Source organism: Rhamphochromis sp. 'chilingali', assembly GCF_963969265.1.
Source record: "Rhamphochromis sp. 'chilingali' genome assembly, chromosome: 14".
In the NCBI taxonomy this organism is placed as follows: Eukaryota; Metazoa; Chordata; class Actinopteri; order Cichliformes; family Cichlidae; genus Rhamphochromis; species Rhamphochromis sp. 'chilingali'.
In genome coordinates, this window is record NC_137941.1 from 33,099,374 (window position 1) to 33,113,812 (window position 14,439).

The window sequence follows — 14,439 nt, forward strand, 5'->3', positions numbered from 1 at the left end:
CCTCATCTGATGGGTTTAAAATTGGAAGACTGTGCATCTTGAAATATTAAGCTGCCAAATGCATAGAAAAAGCTCTTTAAGCTAAACATAAACTGCCGTGCAGGTAGTAGGTTGGTCACCAGTGCTCTTCTATAAAAAAAAAAAAAAAAAAGTTTTCTTAAATCAAGGGCCTGCCACTGTCCAAAATAAGACTGACACACTAACAGTACTCAAAAGTACATGGATCTGCAAACTTGGTGGATAAAATATGTAAAGTTATCACAGAGAAAGCAGCAGAAGCTACTAAAAGTTAGAGTACAGTCATATGGTCTTAAATGGTCAAAGAAATGTAGCCATAAATTAATTTGAGAAGCACGAGAGGGAAAGCAATCCTTCCGGTTAAGAGAAATGCTTTAAATTCCTTCCACATTTTAAGGTACACAGACTGGGGATGTGTTTATTTTGATTTGTACTTAAGATCCCATTCATTCTTTTTTTCATATAGTCTGTAATTTAGTGGTTAAGAACCTTAAATTAACCTTAATTCAGACATGAAGAGTGATAGTAAATGTAAATGTGGTCAGATGTGTGGTAAGTATATTTAAAAAAATATGCACAAGATCATTTGCATGTTAAAAAGAAGCCAGATGGTGAAAATAAAAGACATTTTGTGTAAATATAAAAAGTGCAAGAGGTACAGAAGGCTGCACCACAGAGTAGGATATAAGATTCAGGAACAATAACACACACATGATTCTCCTGCAAGTTTCTTTCTGTTCAAAGGGAACGTTTTATCTAAACTTGGCACTGAAAGTAAGGAAATTATTTCTTGTAGTGATGCTTCTTGGCAACAAATCTTACACTGTTGGAAAGCCTGTTTATTTCCCCTTAAATGGTGCCACATTTGTAAGGAAAATGCATTTGTAGGTTGCGCCCATGAAAACTTGCCAGATCTTCTTTGCCAATGCCAAACAGCAGATTCTGTTACTGGCTCTTGTTTGGTGTTGTTTACTGGACTGGATAACTGAAATTTGAAGACTAAAGACAAATTGGCAATTTAATAATTTATTCTTTTAACAAAGAGGGGCCTCGGTAGTATTGCTGTGGGATTACATCACATTCTTCAACCAGCATTTGTCACAAGTAGGCAAATGTGATTGTGTTGGTCACTCTGGCACGAACATCATGTCCAAGCTGATCCCATAAGCAGGGTTGAGGTCAGGACTGCAGGCAGGTAATTCCATCCTCTCCATTTTTAAATTCTGGAGGTAGTCTCCAATAAACCTGCTCTTTGAGGTGGGTGTGATCTTGGAAGATAGAGTTCAGTCCCAGACTGTGGAGATATGGGACTGTCACTGGAATCTCTGCACTGAGATTTCCTTCAATGATGACAAGGCTCGTTTTCCTAGTGAGGCAGATCCCTCCCCACACCATCACGTCTCCACCAAAAGGTGTTACTGTGTCAGTGCAGCAATCAGCATGATGTTCTATGTGTACTGCCGTAGACAGAATCTGCACAAATTATAACGTAACGTTCCCCACATGTTCAGGTTCCAGTGCACATGTTGCAGACACCAGCACCTGACACTGAAGGGCAGTCACAGGAGGCCTCCTGCAGCCCAATGAGACTGGAGATCAGCTGTGTGCAGTCTGTTCCGGCTTGTCTGGGTAAAGAGCCCTCATCCATATTATCCTGCAAATCTGTAGAAGACAGTTTACAGTTCCTGAGTGATGACACGGTGAGGAAATGGTCTTCCTGTGGTGTCTTCTTTTTCTTCTTGAGATGCCAATTTCATGGCCTGTCTCTGACATCCCCCATTAGAGATGGTACCAGGTTTCACACCAACTTTTGTAGGAAGGGCCATATCCAGATCAGTCAAACACGGTATGCTTGGTGCAGACACCAACTGAGCGCTGTAGTAGGGTCCATGCTCACAGGTGCTGCTCATAAGGGATACGATTGTAAGCACCTGGGGTACCAGAACCTCAAAATAAGAGTCAACAGCAGAATAAGTTGTTTGGCATTGGCAGAAGAGATTTGGCAAATTTCTCATGAGTTCAAACCAAATACTCAATCTGCTGTTCAACCTTCAAAATGCATTTTTCCTTGCAGATGTGGCACAGTTTATGTGGAAAGGCTTTCCAGCAGTGTAAGAAGCATTGTTATAATAAAAAATAATAATAATTCCCTAAATACAAATTACTTGCAAAAAAATGAAAAAGATATCTTCTTAAGAGACTTTTCTTGGAATGTGGAGACTACAATAAAGTATTTCAATACAATGCAGTGCTGCCCTCTTGTGCTGAACTTTGAGGTTAAAGAAGTAACTTGAGTACAAGAGTTTCACTTCTAGTGATTTTCTTTTTATTACTACTTAAGAGTTGGGTCTCGCCTTTGAAGTAATCTCCACATGAATAAATTCAGGTAATCTCTCCACAGGCTTTCAAGGACTCACTGAAACAGTATCTGCATGTGTCAGAGCTGCTTCACTGAGGTCTGCAACTCTCTTCTGCGTCTCGGGAAAATCTTTAACGACCTCTCGTTTCAGCTCGAACTGTGAAAGCTGTCTCTCTGCACTGTTTGAGCACTTACGCAGGTGCGAGCCTGCCTGTGTGGTCCACAGTCTGAAGAAGAAATATCCAACATTAGTGCACATTGGTTGTCATGGTGAAACCTTGCAACCCTGAGGAGGTGATGTAATCATCCACCAATCAACACAGAGATTTGTGTAATATATTACCTCTTCGGGCCAAGTCTGGAAAATAGATCAGTCTGCAAGCTGAGATCCTGAGATCCCAGACAGTTTTGGAAAATTTGTTCAACAACTTAGATTAAATGTATAAAATTTTAAAAATCTGTGCAAGGAAACTGTTGAAATGAATAATAGTTGGACTACAGGGCTCTGCAACATGTAAAAAAACAAAAAACAAAGATCTGAAAATCACTTAAATATAGAGAAGACACAATGTAGAGGCAGGGAAGACAGAAAAAGGAGGATAGTGGATTTTCAAATTGGGTTAGAAATATATATATATAAAAAAAGAAAACCTGATTATAGGTCTGATAGATTATTGATTACCAGATTCACTTGATTGGATGGATGTTATCACTGGTAATCAGCCCTATAGATATGAGTCAGAAGTGCCCAGTTATTATGTATCCATAAGTATACCACTTAACAGTATGTTTAATAAAGCTATTAGCATAAAGGGGAACGGTATAGTTTTCCTTACAGTGTATTGTATAATAACTCTGCATTCATTACTATTTTAATTATACGCTCACTGGCCACTCGTTCACACAAATATCTAATTAGCCCATGCTGAAATTAATCATCAGAAAGGGGAAGAAGTTAATAAGGTGACATTGACTGTTGCATGGTTGTTGGTGGCAGATGGGTGATCTACTGGCAGTTTCCCCACACAACTGTCTGTAGAGTTTACAGTGAACGGTCCAAAACAGAGAAAATATCCAGTGAGTGGAAGTTTGGTGAAAATACCTGGTTGTTACTGGGGGTCACTGGAGAATAGCCAGACTGCTTTGAGCTCACAGGAAGGCAACAGTAACTCAAATATCCGCTCGTTAGGACCAACGTGTGCAGGTGCCACGCCTGTCTCAATTTCTGCTGTGACATTTGGATGGTGGCGTCAGAATTAGGCATAAACAACATGAAAGCATGGATTCATCCTTCTTTATATCAACAGTTTGGGCTGGTTATTTTGTTTGCACTCTTTGTACCAACTAGGTGTTGTTTAAACAACACAGCCTTGTGACCTTAGGCGGGTGTGCAAACCCTGACAAACCGATATAAATATACCAAATTATCTGTGCCTTCCCTAACGAATTCGTTTTAATTATGTCCCACTATGACTTTTTAATGTTAACAGATGTCTGACTAGGCTGTGAAGAGATTATATTAACTGGCAGCAGATGGTGCTATAGTGAAACAGAAATAGGATTTTAAAAGTTACAACTACAGCTGCTTTACAGTTACTTTGTCTGATTCTTAAAAGCTTCAAAAATGATGCTTTTGTGTCATTGATGTTTTATTTCTTTGTTGCAGCATGGGATACTTTCTTAAACATTTAGGGTATTTCCAGTTTCCCACATAGTACCTGCTGTTTCCACACCCACTTCCAATTTCTTGTGCTTCAAAGAAAATTAAAAAGTAAAACCGAGATTTTTCCCATAACTCTCCGGAGCCACGCTCATGTCCCCGTGAGGTGATGCTTGCACGGGACACGTCCCCTCACGTCGCCCCTCTCCCAGTGCCAGCACTACTGGCTCTAATCCGCCGTGGCGTACCTGGCAGATCGCTCTGGCGACACCGGCGTTGTTGCAGCCTGGCCCGGCCCCACACACCCGCATCCCCTTTAATCCTAATGAACTGCCCCAAGGCCCCAGGGCCCGAAGGGAAGTAGGCCACTGGAGGTGAAGCAGAGTAAGTGAGTCTGTCACATCATTTCTACAACTATATATAAGCTGCTTTCTCTCAATCCTTTGTCACCTTCATTTTATTGTCTTCTTTTTTCTTGTGTTGATTTTAGTTGTAATAGTTCCTCTTCATTGCTTTCTACACTGTGACCTCAGATGACCTTTATTTTCCCTGCAAGGGTAAAAGTCACTGGGTGGAGAGAAGACTGCAGTGAAGGATATGAATGGAGAGCCTGGGGATAGCCTCCACTAGTTAGGGATTAAGTTGCTGCTATGTGGAGAAAGGCAGAGATATCACAGAGTTGCACAAATACTCATCAACTAACGGTGCTGCTTTCGGGAAGGAAAAAAAACTTCACTGAATATTTCTAAGCTCTTGGAAACAAAAAGCTGAATGCATGTGCACATGAAAGGTGTTGGCATGGATCGTTACCTGAACAAACCAACCAGATATGTGCCCAGGAACCTAAGGGAGCGCCTCTTACATCATTAATTTTATTATATAACATAATATGTGTGCAAAGGAGTGTCAGGTAGATCTGCAGGGAATGGTGGCTTTAGACAGGAATCAACAGCTTCTCTTCATCTCTAGTATTAACTACATTTTCAGTTAGCATAGCACTACATTTGAGTTCTGCATAAATAGGTGAAAAACAACCACAAAGAGATATAAAGTGACCAAGGAGAAACTGAAAATGATTGCAAAGTGTGTGTTCGTGTGTGTCAGTGAATGAATGATGTGTCAGAAGGCTCTGAATGCTCAGTTTGCAATTTTTTCCATACTCTTTGATCTCTATGATGTCAAAGAGAGCAGATATCTTTAAGCGCTTGGTGACTCCGGGGTAGCTCACTGGATGTCTTGGCGCGGTTGCTGGCCTGCTCCCTTGGGGATTGTGGTCCAAGGTAGATTGGGCATCTTTGTCGCGCAGTGGGACACCCAGGGCTCAAAGTATAGAAACTAGTTCCCACCACTCAAAAATATATAAATAAATAAACCTAGGCAGAGCTACATAACATTTTTGAGTTGTTATTTCACAACTGTGACATACTAAGCCAAATCTTTTTCTTATGGATGGCAAAAAAAAAAAACAACCCAAAAATATTTTCAGTGGAGGAAACAACCTTCCATACAAGATCACCACTTCATTAAAAACCAAGCAAGCAACAGCCAATCAAAAGAAAGTTGGCTTAAACAGAGAGCTAACATGGCTAGTTTCAGACAGAGCATGAATTTAGGGTTCGCACTTGGGCCCAGTCTATATAAGAACTGCAAGACTTAAAGTGCTTTGCCTTGTAGTATAGTCTTCACTGTAGCCTGGTACAAGCCAGCTGTCATGCAAGGGCGCCGCTTCAATGACCAAGTAGCTGCTTACTCAAAGAGCAGTGATGATGACTGTGTTATCAGTGTTTGGTTCCATCTGTCTGTTTGCCCATCAGTCTCTTTATTAGCTGTCCAGCCTCCACAGTTTTCAAGATATCATTTTCAAACTCTGTGTGATGCTAGATACCAATAAGAGCTCGAGCAGATTTAATTTTGGTGAAACTTGGGTCAAGGTCAAGATCACACCAAGTGGCAAAATGAATAAAAACTTTGAGAGAGCTGTATAACACTCTTACAAAAAAGCTTATAGAATCCAATTCTGCTCCAATCATACTGTAAAGCTGCAACAAGCGCCATTTTAGTATGTAATGCTTCAAGGTCAAATGACAGGGAAAAAGCTTTAGTTTTCACTGTTTTCCCCAAACTTTAAAGCAATATGTTAATCATTGTACATCAGCACAAATGAGCCATGAAAACAATCCAGATGTCATTTTTGAGGATTTGCTGACATCACCATAAAACATCAACGTTTGAATATAACCCTTTGGAGGTTACTCTACAGCAACACTGTAGAGTAAGTTGACCTGCATCTTGAACTCTGAGTGCAGCTGAAGCTCACTTTGTAGCATGTCCAGGGATCAGAAGTAGAGAGTACAAACCAGTATTTCTACTTCACCAATGTGAATTTCTAACATAGTGTTGCACCAAAGGCCCCTTGTCCACCAAGATGAAAGCTGCTGTCAGTGGTGGCATCTTTACAAAGAATTGTCTTTGGTCAGTCACTGTGATGTCTCATGTTCTCCAACAAAGTCCTTAAAATTCCAAATTCCTGCCTTTAGAGTCGGAGAGTTGGGTTTTAAAGAATGCGTTGACTCTGGTTAATGAAGCCAAGCCACGGCTTCACTAATTAGTCAAGTCCAGTAATGGCTGGAATCCACTGTTAGTCAAAGCTGCCAAATACCTGATGGCTACCAATCATGCTCTGTCTTCATGGGAAAAATACCCACAATTTATTTTGCTGACTCTCATTTCCCCAATTAAGAGGGACAGTTGAGGGGCAGATCACTCCAGAGCAGACTGATTTTAGGTGAAAAAAAGGGCATACCGTGATCAAATATTTGCAATTCTTCATGTTTTTGGGTTGTTGTTTTTTTTTTATCAAAATGCAATAATAATGTCATGGTGAATGTTAGTAATGGAACACATACTGTAAGCATATGTGAAGACTACATAGGTAATGTGTAGGTATAAGGATGAGGAAGAAGAATCTGTTTCATAACATAACTACTAAGACTTCTCTCTCTGTCTTAAGGTGCTTACATTGTAACCCTACAATATTATGTCTAAACACTTTTAAAAACCTCATTCAAAGTCTGTTGTTTCATATAATGTTGTTTCTTGAAGGCTGAGATGCTGTTATGCGTCACATGTTGGAGCAACGCTTCCACATCTCACAGAGCGATACCAATTAAAAAATGCTGACACAGTAGTGTGACGCTCAAAGCAAAAATGTCTTTTGATCATCACAACAAAAGGCCAAAGCACTTGTATAACAGAATGGATGTCTTAGTGAGTGTGTCTGTGTGACCTTCAAAAAAACAAGCAGGTGTTTGCAGTAGTCAGCCTCTTACACAAACATTATAACCTCAAGATCGATGTGATATGATCAAATCACAGTACTGTGCAAGCTGAGATATTTTTCTAGGAAAATGGGGAAAAGGTGCAGTGATTCTTGTGAAACATGCGCAAACATACACAGAAATACGGTATATAATATTGGTATACAGTATATACCAATATTTGGTAAGACCACCTTTATTTTCAACACAGCCTTAAGTTTCTTTGGCAAGCTTTCATGAAATTTACTTAATTAGTGCTCAGGAATTGTTCTCCAGACTTCTTGAAGGACAATCAAAGCTCTTCTTTGGATGTTGGCTGTCTTTTGCTCTGTTCTCTGTCAAGTCAGTCCCACAGTGCTTTATTGATGTTGAGGTCCAGGCTCTGGGGAGGCCAATCCATGACTGTTTCAACCATGTTTTATACTTTCTATGCTTATTAGCGTGCACCACTTTATTGATGTAGAAGGTATTTTTGCTTATTCACTCTGTGCTTAAAAACAGAATAATAAAGCAACAGACCTCGAGCACAATCTTCTTTATTGGCCTGTACTGCACAGAAAACCAACTCTGCCATGTCCATGTACAGATAACAACAATAGTGAGCTGCCTTTGTAGAAACACCTGCCAATGAAAAAGCTTAAACCCCACTGTGACAATCATAATGTACTGTCCTAAAACAGGTATATAAAAACGCTAAACACACAAAAAGTCCTAAACTAATGACTCAGGAAGCTAGGGTGAATCAGAAAGAAACTTACTGCAAACATAAAAGTTTTTGTGTGGTATAAAAGTAACACTGGTGGGCTTAAAGAGTTACTGCCATACAGTTTTTTATACTTTTAGACAGGCTAGCTGTTTATTGTACCAGTTATGCTAAAGGGCTGCACTAAAGGGCAAATATGAAAGCTACCAATGTTAACTACTAATATAAGAACTAATAACTCAAAGAAATACTTTAATTTCCCAAAGTGCTGAACTATTCGTAAGCCACATGCTTTAAGCAGCCTGTTGTTTCGCCTCTAGCTTATTTATAATACATTTTTTAACGGTTTATCCCTCAATGTGTTTGACTTTTATTAGTAGTAAGCAATTAGGAGTCTCCACAGTAGCATTTTCAGATGCATGCCTGCCCCTCTGTGCACTCGTGTGTGGGTGTTTTTTCCCCTCTCTGCCTGGTTTGGGATTTGCTGGTCGGTGACATGCCTCCCTCCGCCTGGCTCCTTATAGCCCCGCGGAGGTAGGAATCCCGGACGAGTGGTACGGACATCGCCGACGGAGACCACAAACACGGAGCGGAGCGTTCCCCTTTAAACACGGTCTTATGACTACAGACCGCTTCAGACTGAACCAGAGGCTAACAGCCGAGAGCAGAAGAGGGGTTACTCTACTGACAGGAAGCCGGGGGACAGTGACTGACGGCAGGGGACAGACAGGACACAGGTCCGCTCCAGAGGCTGAATGGTCTGTGTCCAGTCAGAGAACAGTTGAACGGAAACTACCTCACCTGTCCGCAGGTACGACACACAGCTGCACCGATAGTTATCATCACAACAGAAAATTATCATGTTAAATGCATTGAGCCATCCAAAAGTGTACCTTAAAAATGCAGCACTGACATATTTTACTTTTACCTCTTAGAGAAAGATGCATTTCAACACTTTGATCTCCAAATAAAAGGAATGTCCTAAATTTAAAATCTTACTTTTTATTTGAGAGAAATCTGCAGTATTAATCCTACATTAACTAAACTGGGTTTCGTTATTATTTGTAGTCATGTATTGACATGTGAAAATCATTTCATTGTGGCAGCTTGCCAGAAACAGCTTTTCACTCAGGATAGGCCAAATCTGCTTACCCTTATATGGAGAAAGTACTACACTGAGCATCATGAAAAGGTAATATTAAAGCTTCCCTTTTTGAGTGGTGCAGGTCTGCTTTGCTGTATGCCAGCTCGTTGTAGGCTCCCACATTTGATAACTGAGTGATCCACAAGCAGGATGCAGGAATCCCAGCGGACCCACCTGTCTGGGATGGATAGAGTGGTTAAAATGTGTCCCACTCATTCCTATAAAACATAAAACCCTTAAATAGTTGCATGTTGTTTGATTTCATTGCTGCATTGGAGTTTTTTTTATTCTTTTTTTTTCATCTTCCAGAATTTTGTGCTTTTGTCCGCGTGTCGCACCCTGTGGACACATCCTCTCGTGCAGCACTGAGGAGATGTGTCGGCTGCCAGTGGCCTCACTCATCATTTGCTTCTGGTTGGTGGAGAGAAGCTACTGCAACAACAGCCTTCAGGACAGCATGAGGGAGCTGCACACCAGGTTCGCCATCAGCCTCTACCAGACTCTCACAGAGACGGAGAACAACTCCAACTTGATCGTGTCGCCAGTTAGCGTCTCCTTGTCTCTCACGCTCCTGCAGCTTGGCGCCAGGGGCAACACACTTGCTCAGCTGGAGGGAACACTGGGCTACAATGTGAATGGTAGGTTTCTGATATTTCCTCTTTTAAAATTTTTAAATATAGGAATGGAAATGTACGTTTTTATCCAGGTGGCATTAGAGGCTCCTTATGCTGTGTGAAAGAGGCTGAAAGAGGGTGGCCCTCAGTGCTGTTGGTACCAGGTGGTGTGGAGCAGTGCTCCTGCTGCTGTTCGCCCTGCAGAGCATAGTGGTGTCTGGAGCCATAATACCTGCCTCTACACCAACTCTAATCTCATTAACGACTTCTTCAGCTCGGCCTTTGGGTCAAGAGGTTAGGTGTTTAATTTACAAACAAAATGAAAATTACACCTGGGGATTTATCTCCACCTCTTCCTAGTGATGACTTTAGGCTCTAATTTAGCTTCCATCATGAAATAAAAAGGATTTCCACGACACCGAAAGACATGGTCATCAAAGAATCCTGAATTGAAATCAGTGGGAGAATTCAAGGCAAAGATAGCTGTAGATATAATCCCCAGAGGTGTGATTCTAGACATGCATATCTTTATGCCATTGTGACCACTGCAGTGAAAGTTCATTAAAAGCTACAATAATAGGTGCACAAATAAGGTGCTCGAATTGCAAGACGTGTTTCCAGAAGGGTTTCTTTTCAGAGCAAGCACTGAAAAGCGGTGTTTGACTTGTGTATAGATCATTTTAACTAACTAACTAACTAACTAACTAACTAACTAACTAACTAACTAACTAACTAACTAACTAACTAACTAACTAACTAACTAACTAACTCGTCTGGCTGTAGTTGACAACAGCTGGGTAGAAAAAACATCTGTGTCTTCCTTTTCTGCAGATGCCCACGTACAAGACTTCCTGTCGCACTCCCAGGCCAACATGAACAACAACAGCCAGGGCATGTGGCTGCAGCAGACCTGCACATTATTCATCCAGAGTGGTGTCCAGCTCCTGCCTGGGTTCACACAGCTTGCATCAGAGTGGGCCAACACCAGCGTGGTCCGAGCCAACTTCAGCCAGCCCAATCAAACCCACAGCCAACCGGAGCGAGCGGGACACCAGCAAGGTAACCCAGACAGAGCTCCCACTAACTTTTACTCTTATGCTGACACAGATTAGGGTGGCATGGATCCTGCAGTAAAATTAACATTGATGTGGAGATTTTCAGAGTGCTTTGGTTTAATGCACATCCTGTGCATTCCTGTTTGTGAAAGCACACTTAGATCAAGTCCTCTCACACTGACCACACAACAGCAAACTAAAACTTGACTTCACTGAGATGATGACAATCCTTTTCTGCTGGGCAGCGGCTTCCTAATATGTTGGCAATAAAAACATAAGAGAGATATTATTTTTAGCTCGTGGCGTTCCTCTGCCCCCTGGTGTTAGAAAATATATTAAAGCAGTTTTAATTCCAATTTTCAAAGCAGAGGTTTCTTTGGAACCCTTATGAGAAAAAACATGAATTTCTAACCCATTTTCAAACATTTCTACAGATTGTGTTATCTGCTACATGGCCTGTAGGTCAGGTGGTCTGTACATTGACCTTCCGTTGTGCGTTTCAGATGAGTCATGGCATCTCCTGGCAGGAAGCGTCAGCGGTGAGCTGTCAGGCTCGGGCGAGGCCCAAGCAGAGGCTCTTTGGTGGGGACACCGGCCGCAGGTGGCCCTGGTCAACACAGTGGCCTTCAAGGGCGTCTGGCAGAAGCAGTTCATGTTCACCAACACCCAGAATCTGCCGTTTGTGCTCTCAGATGGGAATGTGATCAAGGTGCCCATGATGTATCAGGCCGCAGAGGTTAGCTTTGGTAAGAGGCGATGTTTCACTGACACTTACAGGCTTCAGATCCCACCCACTCTCTTATCTACCCACCCTGTTTCCAGGTGCAGATGCATTTAAAAGCTAAACCTTAATGAGGTGCTAATATATCAGTGTTTTGTTTACAACTGGTTCCCATGTGGTCTGCTGATAGAAATTTGAAAAAGTGCTGTTGCTGCTACAATTATAATTGTATCTAAGACAAAACACCACTGCAGTTTGGTGAAACTCATCTTAAAAGTCCCCTCAGGAGTTTACTGATGACCAAACTTCTTTTAACATTTGGAACTCTTAAATTATTTAGGTTGGCATTGCAGTCCCGATCATCACTTGGATTGCTTGTTTCATGCTTTGCCCCGTATCTGTTTTCATGAGAACCTTTTGCATCGTGTACTTTAAAGGAAGTGAAGAACTTTGAACCATTTCTTCATCATCAATCATTTGCTGTCATTGCACTCAACCCGTCAGATTTGATATTGTTAATAAAAGCTTTAGTTAAAAAATAAAAGGGTTTATTTCTATGTATGTGTATGTTTACAATATTATAAGCTTACATAAATACAGGTTTGTAGACCCAGCACAGCAGCCACAAGAAGGAGCTAAACAAAGCATGTAATGACCAAAAGATCTGATGGAAACTGTAAACACTTGAACTTGTTCACCTCTCTGGCAGGTCAATTCAGGACAGCGTCAGAACAGCGCTACACCGTGTTGCAGCTGCCGTACCTGGGCCGCTCCCTGAGTCTGCAGGTGGTCCTTCCCAGTGAGAGGAAGACTCCGCTGTCCTCCCTCGAGGCCCAGCTCACTGCACGCCAGCTGGCATCCTGGGACGGCGGCCTGCGGAGAACCAAAATGGACATCTTCCTGCCGAGGTGCAGCAGATTACAGACTTTTGTGCTTGAAAACCATCTTTAGGTTTCGTTTAGAAAAAACGAGAAATAAAACAGCAAATTACATAGTCTCCGTCTGGTATTTGCAGATTTAAAATGCAGAACAAATTCAACCTGAGGTCGGTGCTCCCTGCTCTGGGCGTCAGTGACGCCTTTAACCCGACAGCAGCTGACTTCACTGGAATATCAGGTCAGCTTGTACGTTCAAAATACCTGTTTCAAAAGCTTTTTTGTATGTTTCATGCAAACGGCTGCTCAATATTTTTTACTCCCTCCAGCAGAGGAGGGTCTTTATGTGTCTGATGCCTTCCATGAAGTAAGAATAGAAGTCACAGAGGATGGAACAAAGGCAGCTGCTGCTACCGGTGAGTAATGTCTGTTACAATAGTGGAACAATAATGAGTGCTTATCATATAAGGTTGTTAAAACGCACTCTTTACTCACACAGCTATGGTGCTACTCAAAAGATCCCGGGCTCCTGTTTTCAAGGCGGACCGACCCTTCTTATTTCTGCTTCGACACATTAAAACAGGTATTTATCCCTTTTTTTTGAACATTTGAGCAAAACACAAAAAAACTGGCACAGTATTGCAAATCAGATTTGTACCGTCTGATGTAATCTCCAACAAAAGCACTATTTACTTATGCTTGAGTAACGTTTTCGTATATACAAGTATGGTCGACGAAACAAAAGCCTTCCACTGGGGCCAGAACCTGGAGGCTGTGGTTGGCTTTGCAGTGGGAAAATTGCAGATAATTTATTAATCATAAAGAAGTAAAATACTTCTGTGTATATGTGGAGGCAGCTGAAATCACCCTGTTTTTTAGAGATCTATTTGTCTGAAACACCATAGTTGTAAATGGACTGATACTTTTATAGCTCTTTTCTACAGTAACTGCACTCAAAGTGCTCTTTACGTCAAGCCTCATTCACCCAGTCGTACAAGCACTTCTTTCTATACCAGCTGGGGAATTGATCCGTGACCTTCCAATTGGTAGACTAGCGCATGAAGCACAACTGCTCGCAAAGCTTGCAGCACCTGGTATTCCCAGTTAGTCTCCAGTCCAAGTACGAACCCTGCTTAGCTTCTGAGATAAACAAAATTGGGCTGGTATGACTGTAAGCTGTACCAACTCGTTCTTATTTACAGTATGCATATTGTGGATTTTGCATTAGTTCAGGATGCAGTGGCGTTACTGGTCCAGCCCCCTTGAGCTCAGACTGGAACATGTAGCCAAGAGTTTGACATGAAGCGTCAAGGGACGAAAAGACCAATCACTGGGTTGGTGGCAGCAGTTAGTTCATGTGATCATGTCACAAAGTGAGTGTCATGAATATGGATAAAGATATGAAATTACAGCAATAGTTTTTGCAGGGTACCTCTGTTTATCTGAGGCCAGTCTTGCTCTCTGCATGATTTTCCAAACAATCGTGAAGGATTTGAATATATTGATATGGCCACCTCTAGTGGTGATATCAAAAAACACACTAAGTTGATCTACAAAGACTGCATCAGTGCAATTTCTCCCTATATCTCTTTAATTATAATTATTAGTGCTTAACTAGCATTCCACATGATCCTTTAATGCAAAATATTTATTTGCTTTCCAATTCAGGCTCCATCCTCTTCATGGGCCGAGTAATGAACCCAGCAGACCAAGCATCCTGAAACCGTCCAACCTAAACGCCACTCACATTCACCTCTACAGCAGCCCATTTCACTACTGGTATTTATTTGTGGACCAAATGGAGGCTCCACAGACACGTCAGGAAGAGGGACATTATTTTTGTACATATTTGTAAATAAAATTTTAATGTTTTTACACTTTCGGTGTTTCGATCCTCTTTCCATTTGACGCGACGTTTCCGAAACGGCCAACGTGCGTAAATAAAAGCAGGCAGACTCGCATGTTTACAGAAC

At 41.6% G+C, this 14,439-nt stretch overlaps 1 protein-coding gene across 2 annotated transcripts; it reads left to right on the top strand.

Annotated features, from left to right (window-relative positions):
- The first annotated feature begins 8,488 nt into the window (after nucleotides 1-8,488).
- Nucleotides 8,489-14,253, top strand: serpine3 (serpin peptidase inhibitor, clade E (nexin, plasminogen activator inhibitor type 1), member 3). 2 transcript variants are annotated; one of them, XM_080903541.1, is made up of 9 exons: nucleotides 8,489-8,868; nucleotides 9,511-9,839; nucleotides 10,647-10,874; nucleotides 11,374-11,616; nucleotides 12,301-12,499; nucleotides 12,607-12,707; nucleotides 12,799-12,882; nucleotides 12,966-13,049; nucleotides 14,135-14,253. In XM_080903541.1, exons 2-9 carry the CDS (start codon nucleotides 9,575-9,577, stop codon nucleotides 14,185-14,187), a joined length of 1,257 nt encoding a protein of 418 aa, XP_080759667.1. In that variant the 5' UTR covers nucleotides 8,489-8,868; nucleotides 9,511-9,574; the 3' UTR covers nucleotides 14,188-14,253. The 2 variants fall into 2 exon arrangements, with proteins under 2 accessions (XP_080759667.1, XP_080759668.1); XM_080903542.1 differs by lacking the exon at nucleotides 8,489-8,868 and having other exon boundaries at nucleotides 9,201-9,839.
- The last annotated feature ends 186 nt before the right edge of the window (nucleotides 14,254-14,439 follow it).

Coding starts and splice junctions, on each gene's coding strand:
- serpine3 (XM_080903541.1), top strand. CDS start 9,575: ATGTGTCGGCTGCCAGTGGCCTCACTCATCATTTGCTTCTGGTTGGTG. Junction 12,500..12,606: donor ATGGACATCTTCCTGCCGAG/GTGCAGCAGATT, acceptor TGGTATTTGCAG/ATTTAAAATGCAGAACAAAT. Junction 13,050..14,134: donor GCTTCGACACATTAAAACAG/GTATTTATCCCT, acceptor TTTCCAATTCAG/GCTCCATCCTCTTCATGGGC.